Source organism: Cyprinodon tularosa, unplaced genomic scaffold (genome assembly GCF_016077235.1).
Source record: "Cyprinodon tularosa strain WSP-4 unplaced genomic scaffold, ASM1607723v1 ctg115, whole genome shotgun sequence".
Taxonomy (NCBI): Eukaryota; Metazoa; Chordata; class Actinopteri; order Cyprinodontiformes; family Cyprinodontidae; genus Cyprinodon; species Cyprinodon tularosa.
Genome location: NW_024037948.1, coordinates 444,636 through 457,005, shown reverse-complemented (window position 1 = coordinate 457,005; position 12,370 = coordinate 444,636). Strand labels below are relative to the sequence as shown.

The window sequence follows — 12,370 nt, the reverse complement described above, 5'->3', positions numbered from 1 at the left end:
TTAGTAGGGTAATAAGCGTTGTTAAATAATATTGATGTTCACTTTAGGGCTTTTAATGTATAAATAGTAATGTAATAGAATAAAACTACAAGGTTGAATGTATATTGATCGTAAAACATTAACAGGATACCTTAATTTACGAAATATATATAAATATATATATAGTCGGAGTAAAGAATACAAAAAGAAACATTGAAATCAAGCTTTCAGATCAGGATTTGACTGTCAAGTTCATCAACAGATTCGGATCACTGATCCGAATCTCTCATCACCCTACTGAACTGCTTCATAAACCTGTGGCTCGTTTCGCGCATGCGCAACTCGCCGTTGAAGGAAACGATAAGAGAATTAAAGTGGGAGTTGACAAAAAAATCTGAGATTTGATCCCATTTCTCTGCTTCACAGGATGTTGAGATAAAACTTCCTTTAATTGGGCCCCCTTCCTCTTTCCTGGAGATATTGGATGAAATTATTGGATATTCCTGCGTGTTAAAAGGATCGGCGCAGTTCATCGCTGGCAGAGCAACTTGGGGCAAACAGGCAGTTTTTCACCTGCTAGCCGCCGCAAGATTCAGGTACTTAAATCAGTTTATTTGTTATTTATTGATCAAAAGAAAAAAGCAGATAGCGCGGGATATTTTAATCAAGCATTCAGCCCCTTTCTACAGTAACAAGTGGTTAGTTTTTGAACATAAGTGCACCGAACTGGAGTTAATTCTTAAAAAAAACATGTCTGCTAACCCCTTAGCTTTCCTGCTACCAACAATCAGATGTGCTAGCTGATGTTTTCCTAGCAGGTAGTTAGGCTGTTAAGCGGTTAGTGTTAAGGAGTATTTCCGGTAGCACCTTTCAAAATAAAATAACACGTCTCACACCCATATCGGTGAAAATTATATAAAATATTCGTTTATGTTGATAAATATATTTCTGTATTGTCTTGCGTGATTGCATATTAGCTACATGTGACTGTTTTAGGACAGCAGTTTTTTAAATGCATTTTTATTCTATTTTATGTAGGTAATCCTGATTAGTATTAATATCCATCTTATATTTAATTTCTATTTTTAGTTTTTCTAAATACAAATAATAGAATCTTTGCACTCTAGCTTATGTTATACCTTGCACTTTATTTACATTATATTCCATTTGATGCTGGAATATATCTTTAGAGTTACAGTTTTTGTGATCCTAAGTCTAAAGGTTTGACATGCGCACTATTTAAACAGTCCATTTTGAACTGATTTACATTTTAATAGTGAAATAGTTTAGAGTATTTCACTTTTAGTATTATATCTTTATAGATTAAGAGAGTTGGATGGTGGGAATGTGGATTTTAACAGCTTATTGTTGGGGAAAAAAGGAATAAATCATATTAACACATCAAAACTACAAGTACAATAAAGGAGGATTTATTTATTTTTTTTCTTCAAACCTTAGCCTTACAAATGAGCTTAATTTATCTATAAAGTTTTGGGCTGTTATAAGTGTTGTTAGTAATGTTTCACCTTTTATTCTGAAGGGGTATTATTGTTACTTCCTGTCAGGGCACGCTGTTTACAGTAGCTTGATGCGCCTTCCTCTAACAAACGCCAGCCAGACTGGCGCCGCTAGTAAGCAAAGGAGCCTAAACTTTTGCTTCACCGAGGAGAAAGAAACAGCATTTAGTTCGTTTACGTCTAGATATTCGGGTGTTTTCATTTATTACACGGTGAGCCAGGGTTGTCTCCATTAATATTGTAAATCAAAAACTTAAAGAAAAGCTCTTGCTTCTTGCTCGTCTCTTGGTCTTAACATAAAACTGTTATTTGCTTATTTCGTAATAATTATATTGTGCAGCAAAACATAAATAGACTTTTCCCCCTAGTTTAATCCATTTGATGCTGGAATTAAGTGGCTCCACTGTTTCTACACATCCTGGAAAAGTATAGTTTACCTTTAAGCACTCTCTAAAAATAAAAAAAGCTGTAAAAGTATAGCTTTCTAGATGGAATCTGCTTTAAAAAGGCTTCTGACTGATTACATGATAGAATAGAATGGTGTTCCAGTATTTCCTTATCTGTCCCTAAAGAGGGAAGTTTAATATTTTTAACTGGAAATATTAAACACACAAATAGATATAATAACAGTGTATGCAGCAGTGCCATTAGTGGTAAAATATATCATAGATTACAGAAACAGAACAGCAAATTATTTTGCTTAATTTTTCCAAACATCACTCTAAAAAGTAGAAAAGTTGCATGGAAAGAATAGAGCAAAAACAAAATGTTAACGCTCAAATTCCTAGCTGCTTTGCGTTCTGCTTTTCTTTATATATTTTGTCTCATTTCTCCCTGCAGGTTGAGAGAGCTGAGGCCGCCCAACTTCCAACAACTATTGCATGAGTTGCATTTCATCAGCCCTGTTCATCGTCATCGACGCTCAGAGGATGATGTGAAGCCGTCTGCACAAACGTCCCAACTCTTTCTCAGGAAGTGCAGCTAAAAAATAAGCGGCGACGAATATGTCCATCGCCAGCACACCCACGAGCAACGATGCCTGCCTGAGCATTGTGCACAGCCTGATGTGTCACCGGCAGGGCGGCGAGAGCGAGACGTTTGCAAAACGGGCCATCGAGAGCCTAGTGAAGAAGCTGAAGGAGAAGAAAGATGAGCTGGACTCCCTCATCACCGCCATCACCACAAACGGCGCCCACCCAAGCAAGTGTGTGACCATCCAGAGGACTCTGGACGGACGGCTGCAGGTAGTGGACGAGGCGCTGGGTATTAGTCCCATCTAGTTCAATTTGTTAATGATTGTCTCTGATTGTCAAAATAATTGGATTCCAGGTTGCTGGACGTAAAGGCTTCCCTCATGTCATCTACGCCCGGCTGTGGCGATGGCCGGACTTGCACAAGAATGAACTGAAGCACGTGAAATACTGCCAGTTCGCCTTTGATTTGAAGTGCGACAGCGTGTGCGTCAACCCCTACCACTATGAACGAGTGGTGTCTCCTGGTATAGGTGAGTAACGGCAGCGAGAAGATCACTATGCTGAGGAGAAACATTGCAGATACAATTCAAGTCACCTGAACTATCTTGGGCATGAAGTTTAAATATTTAGTAGAATTGAGAAAGCTCACTGGTGTGTCTCCTGACACAGATCCTGCTTTTTAAGTCAGAACCTTTAGATGACAGAATGAAATAGTAGTGTTAGCTTGTTTGATTTCTTCTTAGTACAATTTTGATTTCTTTGGGATCAGTTTAACAAAACTCAAAAGCATTTTTACCCGTTTTAGTTTTGACCTTTTAGGCCTGAATCCAATTTTCTGTCATAATGAATAAAAGTTCTGGACAGGAATTAGCATAAGTATATAGGAGGCAAACATATATAGATAAAGACTGACCAGTGAGAGGGTTAGGGTCTGCAGCTTAAAGTTGATTTCTGCTGCAGCGATGTGATCGATAGCTACAGGTAGCCATGAAAGGCCCAGTGGAGAAAAAAAGCATCCAGTCTTTTCATATATCAAAGAAATTGATAAGCGTTTGTTGGAGTTTTTTCTTACCACACATGGGAAAACTTTGACACCGTTTGGATTTGAGATGCCCTCTAGTTTTTTTGTTTAGAAGTCAACAGGGACATTAATGTAAAGGATGGCTAAACTTCTGATTGTATCCCTTTCCATTAAACTCTGTTCTTTTTCTCTCTGCATACTTCTGGGAACTTGGCAAAATATTAAAAGGAGGAAATGCTGTTTTTTAGTAACATTTGCTGTCAGTATCATAACTTCTATGATCTCCGCCCCTCAGACCTTTCTGGGCTCACCCTAACCGGCTCTGGGCCCAGCTCGTCGCTGATCGTAAAGGATGAGTACGACTTTGACGGGCCTCCAAGTCTCCCCTCTGTGGATGGTGGACACTCTCTCCAGACCATCCAGCACCCCCCATCCAGCAGTCGCCCACCTCAGTCAGAATCCTACCCGCCCCCCGGCCTGCTCCCGCCCTCTGAGGCGGCCCCCTCTGCCTCATCACAGTCCTTTCCCGCCATCCCTGCAGGATCAGGCAGTAAGGCTCTTTTTAAACCATTCTCCTGGATCTTCCTGCAAATGTAAATTGTTTGTATATCACTTGTCTCTCTGTTTCTCTGTCCCATCCAGGTGCCAGCTCCAACTGGTCCAGGAACAGCGGTTTCCCCCCTAGCATACCTCACCACACCAACGGTCACCTGCAGCACCACCCCCCAATGCCCCATCCAGCACACTACTGTAAGTTTAAACTGAAGCTTTGCCCTGATAGCCAGAGATGCACTGATCCAATATCATCTGATCTATTTAGTATATTTCTATTAGGGCAGAAACAATCAGATTAATCGCGATTAATCAATTATCAAAATAATCGTCACCTATTTTAGTAATCGATTAATTGTTGACTGGAGTATAGAGACTCTATAACATGCCTTTAACTGACAGGGAAACCCATTTAGAGCAGTAATTATACCAAAATTGTAAGAAAAAAAATATAAATATACAAACATTTTGCTTTTCAGGTAAAAAAAATGTTTTCTTCTGTCAAAATGCTCTATCCAGAACACCTCAAGTGGAAAAGTTTGAGATTCACCTGGTTTAATTTCGTAAAGAATCTGATTATTATTGGTTTAGTTGAAAAAATAATCGACAAATTAATCGATTTGCAAAATAATTGTTAGTTGCAATTTCTATGATAAATTTGAGTTAAAGAAAATCTTTTGAACTGCGGAAAAGTTAACCCTTTTATAGCATCTGTGTTTGATTTCTTTAATAGAGCCAATTACAGTGTCATTAAGATCCTTTTTACAGATTTACTGTATTCCTTTTTTCTTTTTTTTTTTGTTCTTATGGTAATCTTAAACTGCCTTTTGGAATTTACATACGTTATTCATACTTAACACACCTGCTTTTTGAGAGGAGTTTATGACACCCTCCTAAAAAAAGGAACAAATGATGATAACCTTAAAGCAGACAGACCTCCTGGTAGCTGCAAAATGTTTGGATCTGCGGATGCTAAAATTCAAGTATCGGAAGAAAAAAAATAAAAGTGGATCAGTGCATCATCAGTCACTATCTGCATTTGCTGTGTAAATCTATGCATAACTGACGGTATTTTGCTCCTTTTAGGGCCAGTACACAACGAGCTCGCCTTTCAGCCTCCTATATCCAATCACCCAGGTACCATAACACAGAGCATGCTCGGTGTAGAATAAGTGCTTTAGAAACACCTGTTTTTACAGCCTTGGCTAGCTCTTTGTTTATTCCAACCTAATGATGTTAGAACCTAAATAATCTGGCTTAATATTTTTATATTAATCCAATAAACGTGCCGCCGTGTCCCATCTTCTCCCTCAGCGCCTGACTACTGGTGCTCCATCGCTTATTTTGAGATGGACGTTCAGGTTGGGGAGACGTTTAAAGTGCCGTCCTCCTGCCCCATTGTAACGGTGGACGGCTATGTGGACCCTTCAGGAGGGGATCGGTTCTGTTTGGGCCAACTCAGCAACGTCCATCGCACTGAGGCTATTGAGAGAGCAAGGTAAGCCGGACCAACGGAGACGCCCAGGTGTTCCTACAGAGCCTGGGAAAGTTGAATTTCACTATTTTCTAGGTTCTTTGTTCTTCCTTGTGTCCTTTCTTTTTTATTTCTTCCTGATGTATTTCTTTGCATATTTTTTTGCATCTTTCTTTCTTCAGATCCTTTTGTTCATCTTCTTTCTTTCCATCCCTGTCTTGTTTCTTGTGTTTTCCCATCCATGTCTTCCTTCCACTTTAATTTGAAATTTTTAAATTAAGGTCAAAAGAGCCGAACCTTTGAGCGTTTTTTAGAGGAAGAGTACGACGTTTGTGCACTTGAATTTATCCTGGCATTCTTATGTCTTTTTCGATTTATTTTTTGATTTCCCTCAGGCTTCACATCGGTAAAGGAGTCCAGTTGGAGTGTAAAGGCGAGGGAGACGTGTGGGTGCGATGCCTCAGTGACCACGCCGTGTTTGTTCAGAGCTACTACCTGGACAGAGAAGCTGGCCGAGCCCCAGGAGACGCCGTTCACAAAATCTACCCAAGTGCTTACATCAAGGTGAGCTCACGGGCTTCCCCATGCTGCAGGTTGGCCCATCAGTCGAATCTAAAACAGCGGCGTTTCCCTGTCCCTCCAGGTGTTTGACCTACGTCAGTGCCACAGACAGATGCAGCAGCAGGCCGCCACGGCTCAGGCGGCGGCAGCTGCACAAGCTGCTGCCGTGGCGGGGAACATCCCTGGTCCTGGATCAGTGGGAGGAATAGCTCCAGCTATTAGTAAGAAGCAGAGACTGCTAATTCAAACCTTTGTTTGTGGTGTCGGTTGGTTCCCAGCTGAGAATAGGAGTCAGTTATAGATTTATAATTGCATCACATGAACTGGAATATCATTGATTATTAATAGAAAAAGGGAAACTCGTTTAGGTTCATTACAAACAGAGCAATGTGTCATAACGTTTTGTTTGTTTTTTACATAAACCTTTTAACAGGTCTTAACATAGAGTTTTTTGGTCTCACTGCTGTAAAGTGACCCTCTCAGCTTCTCTGCTGTCGCTCATCACATTTTAGTAATAACTTCTAAATCCTCTGATTTTTACAAACACTCTGGGGAAAGATCTTCAAAATATTCCTATTAAAGTTTGAATTGATCTAATTGAATGAAGATAATGCGGTTATATATCTGCATTGCTGTCAGTGCATCCAGTAAAGGACAGGTATAGGACAGGTGGCTCATCCTGATACGATGGTGGAAAAAAATAATAAAAACTCAAGAAGAAGAAGAAGAGTTAGTAGAAGTGATACTCTCTCAATATGCACTAGTTTTCTAATATTGTGCAGAACAGAAAAAACATCAGAGACGGAACAGAAATAAAGACTTATCTGTAACAAATTTATAGAAAAATGTTCCCTTGTTGACTTAAGTTGCTGATGTCAACAAACTCTTTTCTCATATGGTGGAGTTAGTGAGATGTAGGAACTGATGTGTCCTCCTGTTGCTATCAGACATGCACTGCTTGGGTTCTAACAGTCCAAAGCTGATTTGCAGTTTTCATTAACTTTAGATTCCAGTGTAGATGCATCCATATTAACATGTGCAAGCTTTGCTGATTTAAACGTTCTTCTAGCTGAGACAGATCCTCTCTAACTCTGCCTCCATCTGCTCTCAGGTCTCTCTGCGGCAGCTGGCATCGGGGTGGACGACCTCCGACGGCTCTGCATTCTCAGGATGAGTTTTGTTAAAGGCTGGGGGCCTGACTACCCCCGGCAGAGCATCAAGGAGACCCCTTGCTGGATTGAAATCCACCTGCACAGAGCTCTGCAGCTACTGGACGAGGTTCTTCATACTATGCCTATAGCAGACCCCCAGCCTCTGGACTGAGAGCTTTCTGACAGCGGTTTCTCACCTGAGAAGTCTTCCTCAGTGGATTCTAGAGTGTAGAAACATCAAAAATCGAAAATAAAATCCATGTTTTCAGGTGTATCTGTGCACTGTGGCTCCAGCTGTCGCTCGTGGCACGAACGGAAGCAGAAGCCATCTATTAAAACTACGTTTAAACATTTAATGCATGGCTTTAATTTTAGGACTCTTTGTCACAGATAATTAAACTTATATATCAAGATGCACATAAAGGAGCAGATTGTTTGAAACTGGAACATCAGCTACTGACCGTCAGTAACCTCACTGATCTACACAGGAGCTACGTAGCTTTTTTTTTTTTTTCCCCTCTACTGTCAGTTTTACAGAAGGCTTTAACCTGGAGCTAAAAACATGGAGATCATGTCGATCACTGCCTGGCTGTCAGAAACGGGTAGATGTCTAAAACAATCGCCTCTTATCTGATGCAGTGTCTCAGCCTGTGGAGCTGGGACATGCCTGGACATGTACAGGTCAGCCCCAAAGCATTTTAGTTTTTTTAACTTCAGGACCCCAAAAACAGGAGGTCTTCTGTTAGAGAAGATAAGGAACTGAATTTGGTGGTTTTGATGCATCTAATGTTTCTTGCTAAAGTATTCATGCTAGGCTTCTTTGTTTTTTTACACTTGGTTTGGTTGCAGCCATACATGACCATTTTATATGGACATTTTATGAGGAGCAAAAAGGATCTCTGATTAATAATCCCATTCTAAATGTAGAAGTTGCCTTACGTATGTTCATATTTGGTCAAATCAATACAAAATTGGTTATTTTATAACATATTTTCCTCCACTTTCACTAGCTCCATGCATGCTGCAAAAATATCCTCTTATGGCTTCTTTCAGTTATGTTTCTTCTTCCCACTCTTCCATAAAACCTGAAAGGAGACAGTCCAGCTGTCTCAGAAAACCCTCCAGTTACCAGGTCTGATTATTGCTCTCCTTACAGGGTGTGCTACTTTAGATGGACTAACACGTCTTCATAGGTGTGCCATACCCCATCCCGTTTTTATCTAAAAATCTACAGACCTGCTTTAAAAGTCTCCACAACAAGTGATTTTCTGTGTCTCGATCTGCATGATGCTGTTTGTTTCCCAACCAGATTCGTTCTCACTAACGAAGTGGTTTTAGTCAGCAGTCCCTTCCACTGAGTGTTAATGAAGGGTATCAGAGTAAATGGGGCTGAATATGAATGCAATCTTTTTTTAATGTAAAATATGATGCACTTGTTTGCTGGACTTTGCTGGAAACCATTCGTGGTTGCAACATGAAAAATGTGGAGAAGTCCAGGGGGTGTGAATACATTTGCAAGTTGCTTTAACTACAGCATTCAGATTGTGTCCCTAAAAATTGAGCGGAATCAGAATCCCAGAAACTAGTGTTAAAGCGTTTGTTTTCATACCACCCTCCCTACAGGAGGAGAACTTTTCTCTGTTCGATAGAAGTCAGGAAAAGGTGAGGCCGATTTTGATCTCGGTACAAAGATGAAGGTTTATCTGTGTTTACACCAGATGGAACCGTTTGAGGAAAAAAACAAATCATGAATAAACAGACAGAGGAAAAGTCCAGCAATACTGCTTTTAATCTTCCTGTCTCCGGTCATATCTGACACCTGATAGGAATCCTTCAGAGATCAAGCTGCACTCTGCCTTCATACTTTATGCTCCAGGGTTTTTCCGAGAGGTTTATTCAGTGCCTAGGAATAAACATATTTTTTATTTTCATACTTTTTCTGGTTGATTTATTTGTAGCACTTTAGCTTGGACTAAAGCAGTGAATAATTTCAGTGCAAGTTAGAGTTAAGAGAGAACGTGGTGTTCAGGTCAATCAATATGAAACACTAAGACACCTTTTGGGGTTTCATTCGCTCTCTTCACATTAAGCATTCATACATCTTTCAATCTTTTTTTCTTTCAATGTCCTCCATAGATCTATGTGTATACCTGTGTTGTCTAGATTTATATACAAGTTCTCATCTACAGGCCAGCAGAATTGAAGCCTGCTGTGTGTTAATGTTGGCGTCCTCACAGGCAGAGGGCAGAAGAAGAAACGGCCAGACCATTTTCCAACTTCTAATTCTGATCCTTTTTTTTTATCCTTTGCAAAGTCAATTTTTCTTCTTCAATCTTTTGCAAGTGTCAAATATGCCGCAATTCAAGGCTTATAGTCATGTAAGTTATAAATGATCATGATAATGGTAAAATTCATAAATATGTTTAATTATTTAGATTTCCTCTGATTTAAAACACACAAAAAAAGATTAAGTTATGTTTTTCCATGAGCAAAGACTTTGATTGGAACAGACTGGATTTGGGTTTTAAACGACTTCTGTCTTTGATCTCCATTTTTTTTTTTTTTTTTTTTTCTTATTACAATGGTCACATAAATTATTTATGGCCTGTGGCACTTTTGGCCTTTGAGGTTTCCTGTCGTTTGCTGTGTTTCGATCAGTTGACGTGGATGTGACCTTTTTGAGGGTTTGTCGGATGGAAACTAGTCGCTGTAACTTTTAGACGTGTCGTTTGGAAAGTGTGTCTCAGTCCTGATGGTTGGTCATGTGGCGCTGCAGGAGGCGACGCGTTTTCTGATTCACAGCAGAAAACTTCAGTCCGATTTAACTCTAAACTGCTTTTAAGGTGGAAAAATGTTTTTTTTTTTTTTTTTTTTTTTTTTTTTTTTATATGACTTGGCGTTATTGTAGCAGCCAAAAGACTGCTCTGGTGTGTAAATGTTGACTACTATTACTGATTGAATTTTACCTGTATTTCTCATGTGAGACTCTACTATTAAATATGGACGGCTATTCTCCAAATGATGTCCCGTTTTGTCATTCTTCCCTGAATGTGGCTTTTTATATCAGAGCTTCAGCTGAAGCCTTTGAAATGATGCTTCAACCTGCATTTCATAACATCCCTCTGAGGGCTGCCGTATTTAGAGTGTCTGCTTCTGTTCTCTAGATAGTTACATGAAAATAGGGAGGTGGTGTTTTGCTATGACAACTGTGGTAGAGTGGGAGAAATGTCACTAAAAGCGGAGAAACTGCAGAAACCAAATATTGCTTATTAAAAGGCTGGTTACATCCTGAACTGGTAAGAGTAAGGTAGAGTTCATCATCCATGAAACAGGAATGGTTTTATCTTCTCACCCACATATAAAGCCATTCTGCTTTTGTCACAGCTTGCACTGAAAACAGCCTTTTAACATACTGCTGCTGTGGTGTCAGAGATTATGAAGACCTAGACTTAGTGAGGCTTCCTGTCGAGTAAAAAAAATCCTAGTTATCAATCTTCCTTTACAGATCTCTGTTTTTCTGTATTTTCTAGCCCAGAAACAGACATTCCCTGCAGTGCTTCAGTTTCTTGAAGGCATCCTTTATGCATCTTGGTTTAATGGTTATAATTGCTCATTGTCTCAAGACACTAATGACTATTTAATGGCTATGGATTTTTTTCTCAGAGTTGCAATGACTCAGAAAAGTGAGTACACTATTAACGTTACTTTAAAAGTGTTCTTTGATGTAAGACTTAATGGGACAACACTAAGCCTATGAGGCTTGTATAACAGCAGGTTTGCTGTACTAAAGACGTTCATGTCTGAACTCCAAATCATCTCGTAAAGTCTGATTGGAGGAAAAAAGGGTTTATAATAAGGTAGGGAGAAAAAAGGAAAAAAGCTGATGAGAACAGAGGATTCAAAGAGGAATGAAGCGAATCATTTGCTTTCTTTATCAATGCAGGATTGCCTGCATTTTTGCTTTGTAATGAGAGGTTGTCAAATAAAGATTCATTTGGAAAGGTATTTCCAGGGAAGGATTCCTAAATATGCAGCCGACCACCAAGTTGGGAGGCAGAGAAAAAGTGTGATTGCAGAACCTCTTGATAAATTAGAGGAACACAAATATAGATTTAAGAAGTGGATTGCATCTCCAAACTCCAGTACTGCTGCTAGTTTTGTTGCAATCATGGAAAATCGTTCACAGGCCGAACAGGTAGCGCTTTTATGCAGGTATGTGAACTTTCTTCCATTTTCCCTCTCCAAATCTTCAAAATAAATATACCTGTGTTCCTATAACTTCAAAGCAATAAAATCTAATAATTAAAACTGTATTGGAATTTAAACTTAAAGCACCAAATATTGTGCAGCAGAGTCGTCAGATAAGACATTTGCTCCATGATAAACATTTAATCATGAATGCTTATTATATATTTCGGCCAAAGTAGTCCTTTTTTTATAGTGGGCTAAAACACTTAGAGCCCCTGTTCCCACACCAGGCTTTTAAAAGACATTTTAGTGGCTCCAGACAGATTTTTTTTTTTTTTTGGTCCAATATGGCTCTGAACAGTTTGGGTTGCCGACCCCTGGTATAAATGAATGCTGCAATGACAGGATAAAACTGAATGGATGGATTGATGGATGGGCCTCTGGTTATGGATGGAGAGACAATGCAATGGATGCAGCTTTACATGAACAGAAAAACAGAGACAGTTGAAGGTGTGAAAAGAAGACGGAGGCACAGAAGGATCAGCAGGTGGCAGGCCGATAATAGATGTCCTGACAGGATGTCAGTAACTCATAATGAAACCTGGTGAAACAGAATGAAAACACATTTTCCGTCCCATTAAGCTGATCCTTAGTCTCCACTGGGAGCCACTAAAACCACACAAACAATTGATAAAAAGAACAACAGGAATCTGAAGTGGCTTAAAATGAAACCGTCTTTATTACGTAACTTTAATATCAGAAAAATAAAACTCTTAAAATTCTCTTTACAGCAAATATATAATATCAGTGCTTTGGCCGCAATAACTTAAAAGGCCATTATAAAATATAGTCTGCTTTAAACTCCTGACTTAATTTGAAGAATTTATATGCCTTAAGACTCCTTCTACACATATACATAACAAAAGTGTAGTAAAATTAGCAAATACTTTGAA

At 39.4% G+C, this 12,370-nt stretch overlaps 1 protein-coding gene across 1 annotated transcript; it reads left to right on the top strand.

Annotated features, from left to right (window-relative positions):
* The first annotated feature begins 320 nt into the window (after positions 1-320).
* LOC119796787 (mothers against decapentaplegic homolog 4-like) lies at positions 321-10,252 on the top strand. Its single transcript, XM_038305506.1, has 10 exons — positions 321-575; positions 2,337-2,740; positions 2,826-3,000; positions 3,787-4,041; positions 4,134-4,241; positions 5,130-5,180; positions 5,358-5,541; positions 5,913-6,081; positions 6,161-6,299; positions 7,190-10,252. Exons 2-10 carry the CDS (start codon positions 2,501-2,503, stop codon positions 7,399-7,401), a joined length of 1,533 nt encoding a protein of 510 aa, XP_038161434.1. The 5' UTR covers positions 321-575; positions 2,337-2,500; the 3' UTR covers positions 7,402-10,252.
* The last annotated feature ends 2,118 nt before the right edge of the window (positions 10,253-12,370 follow it).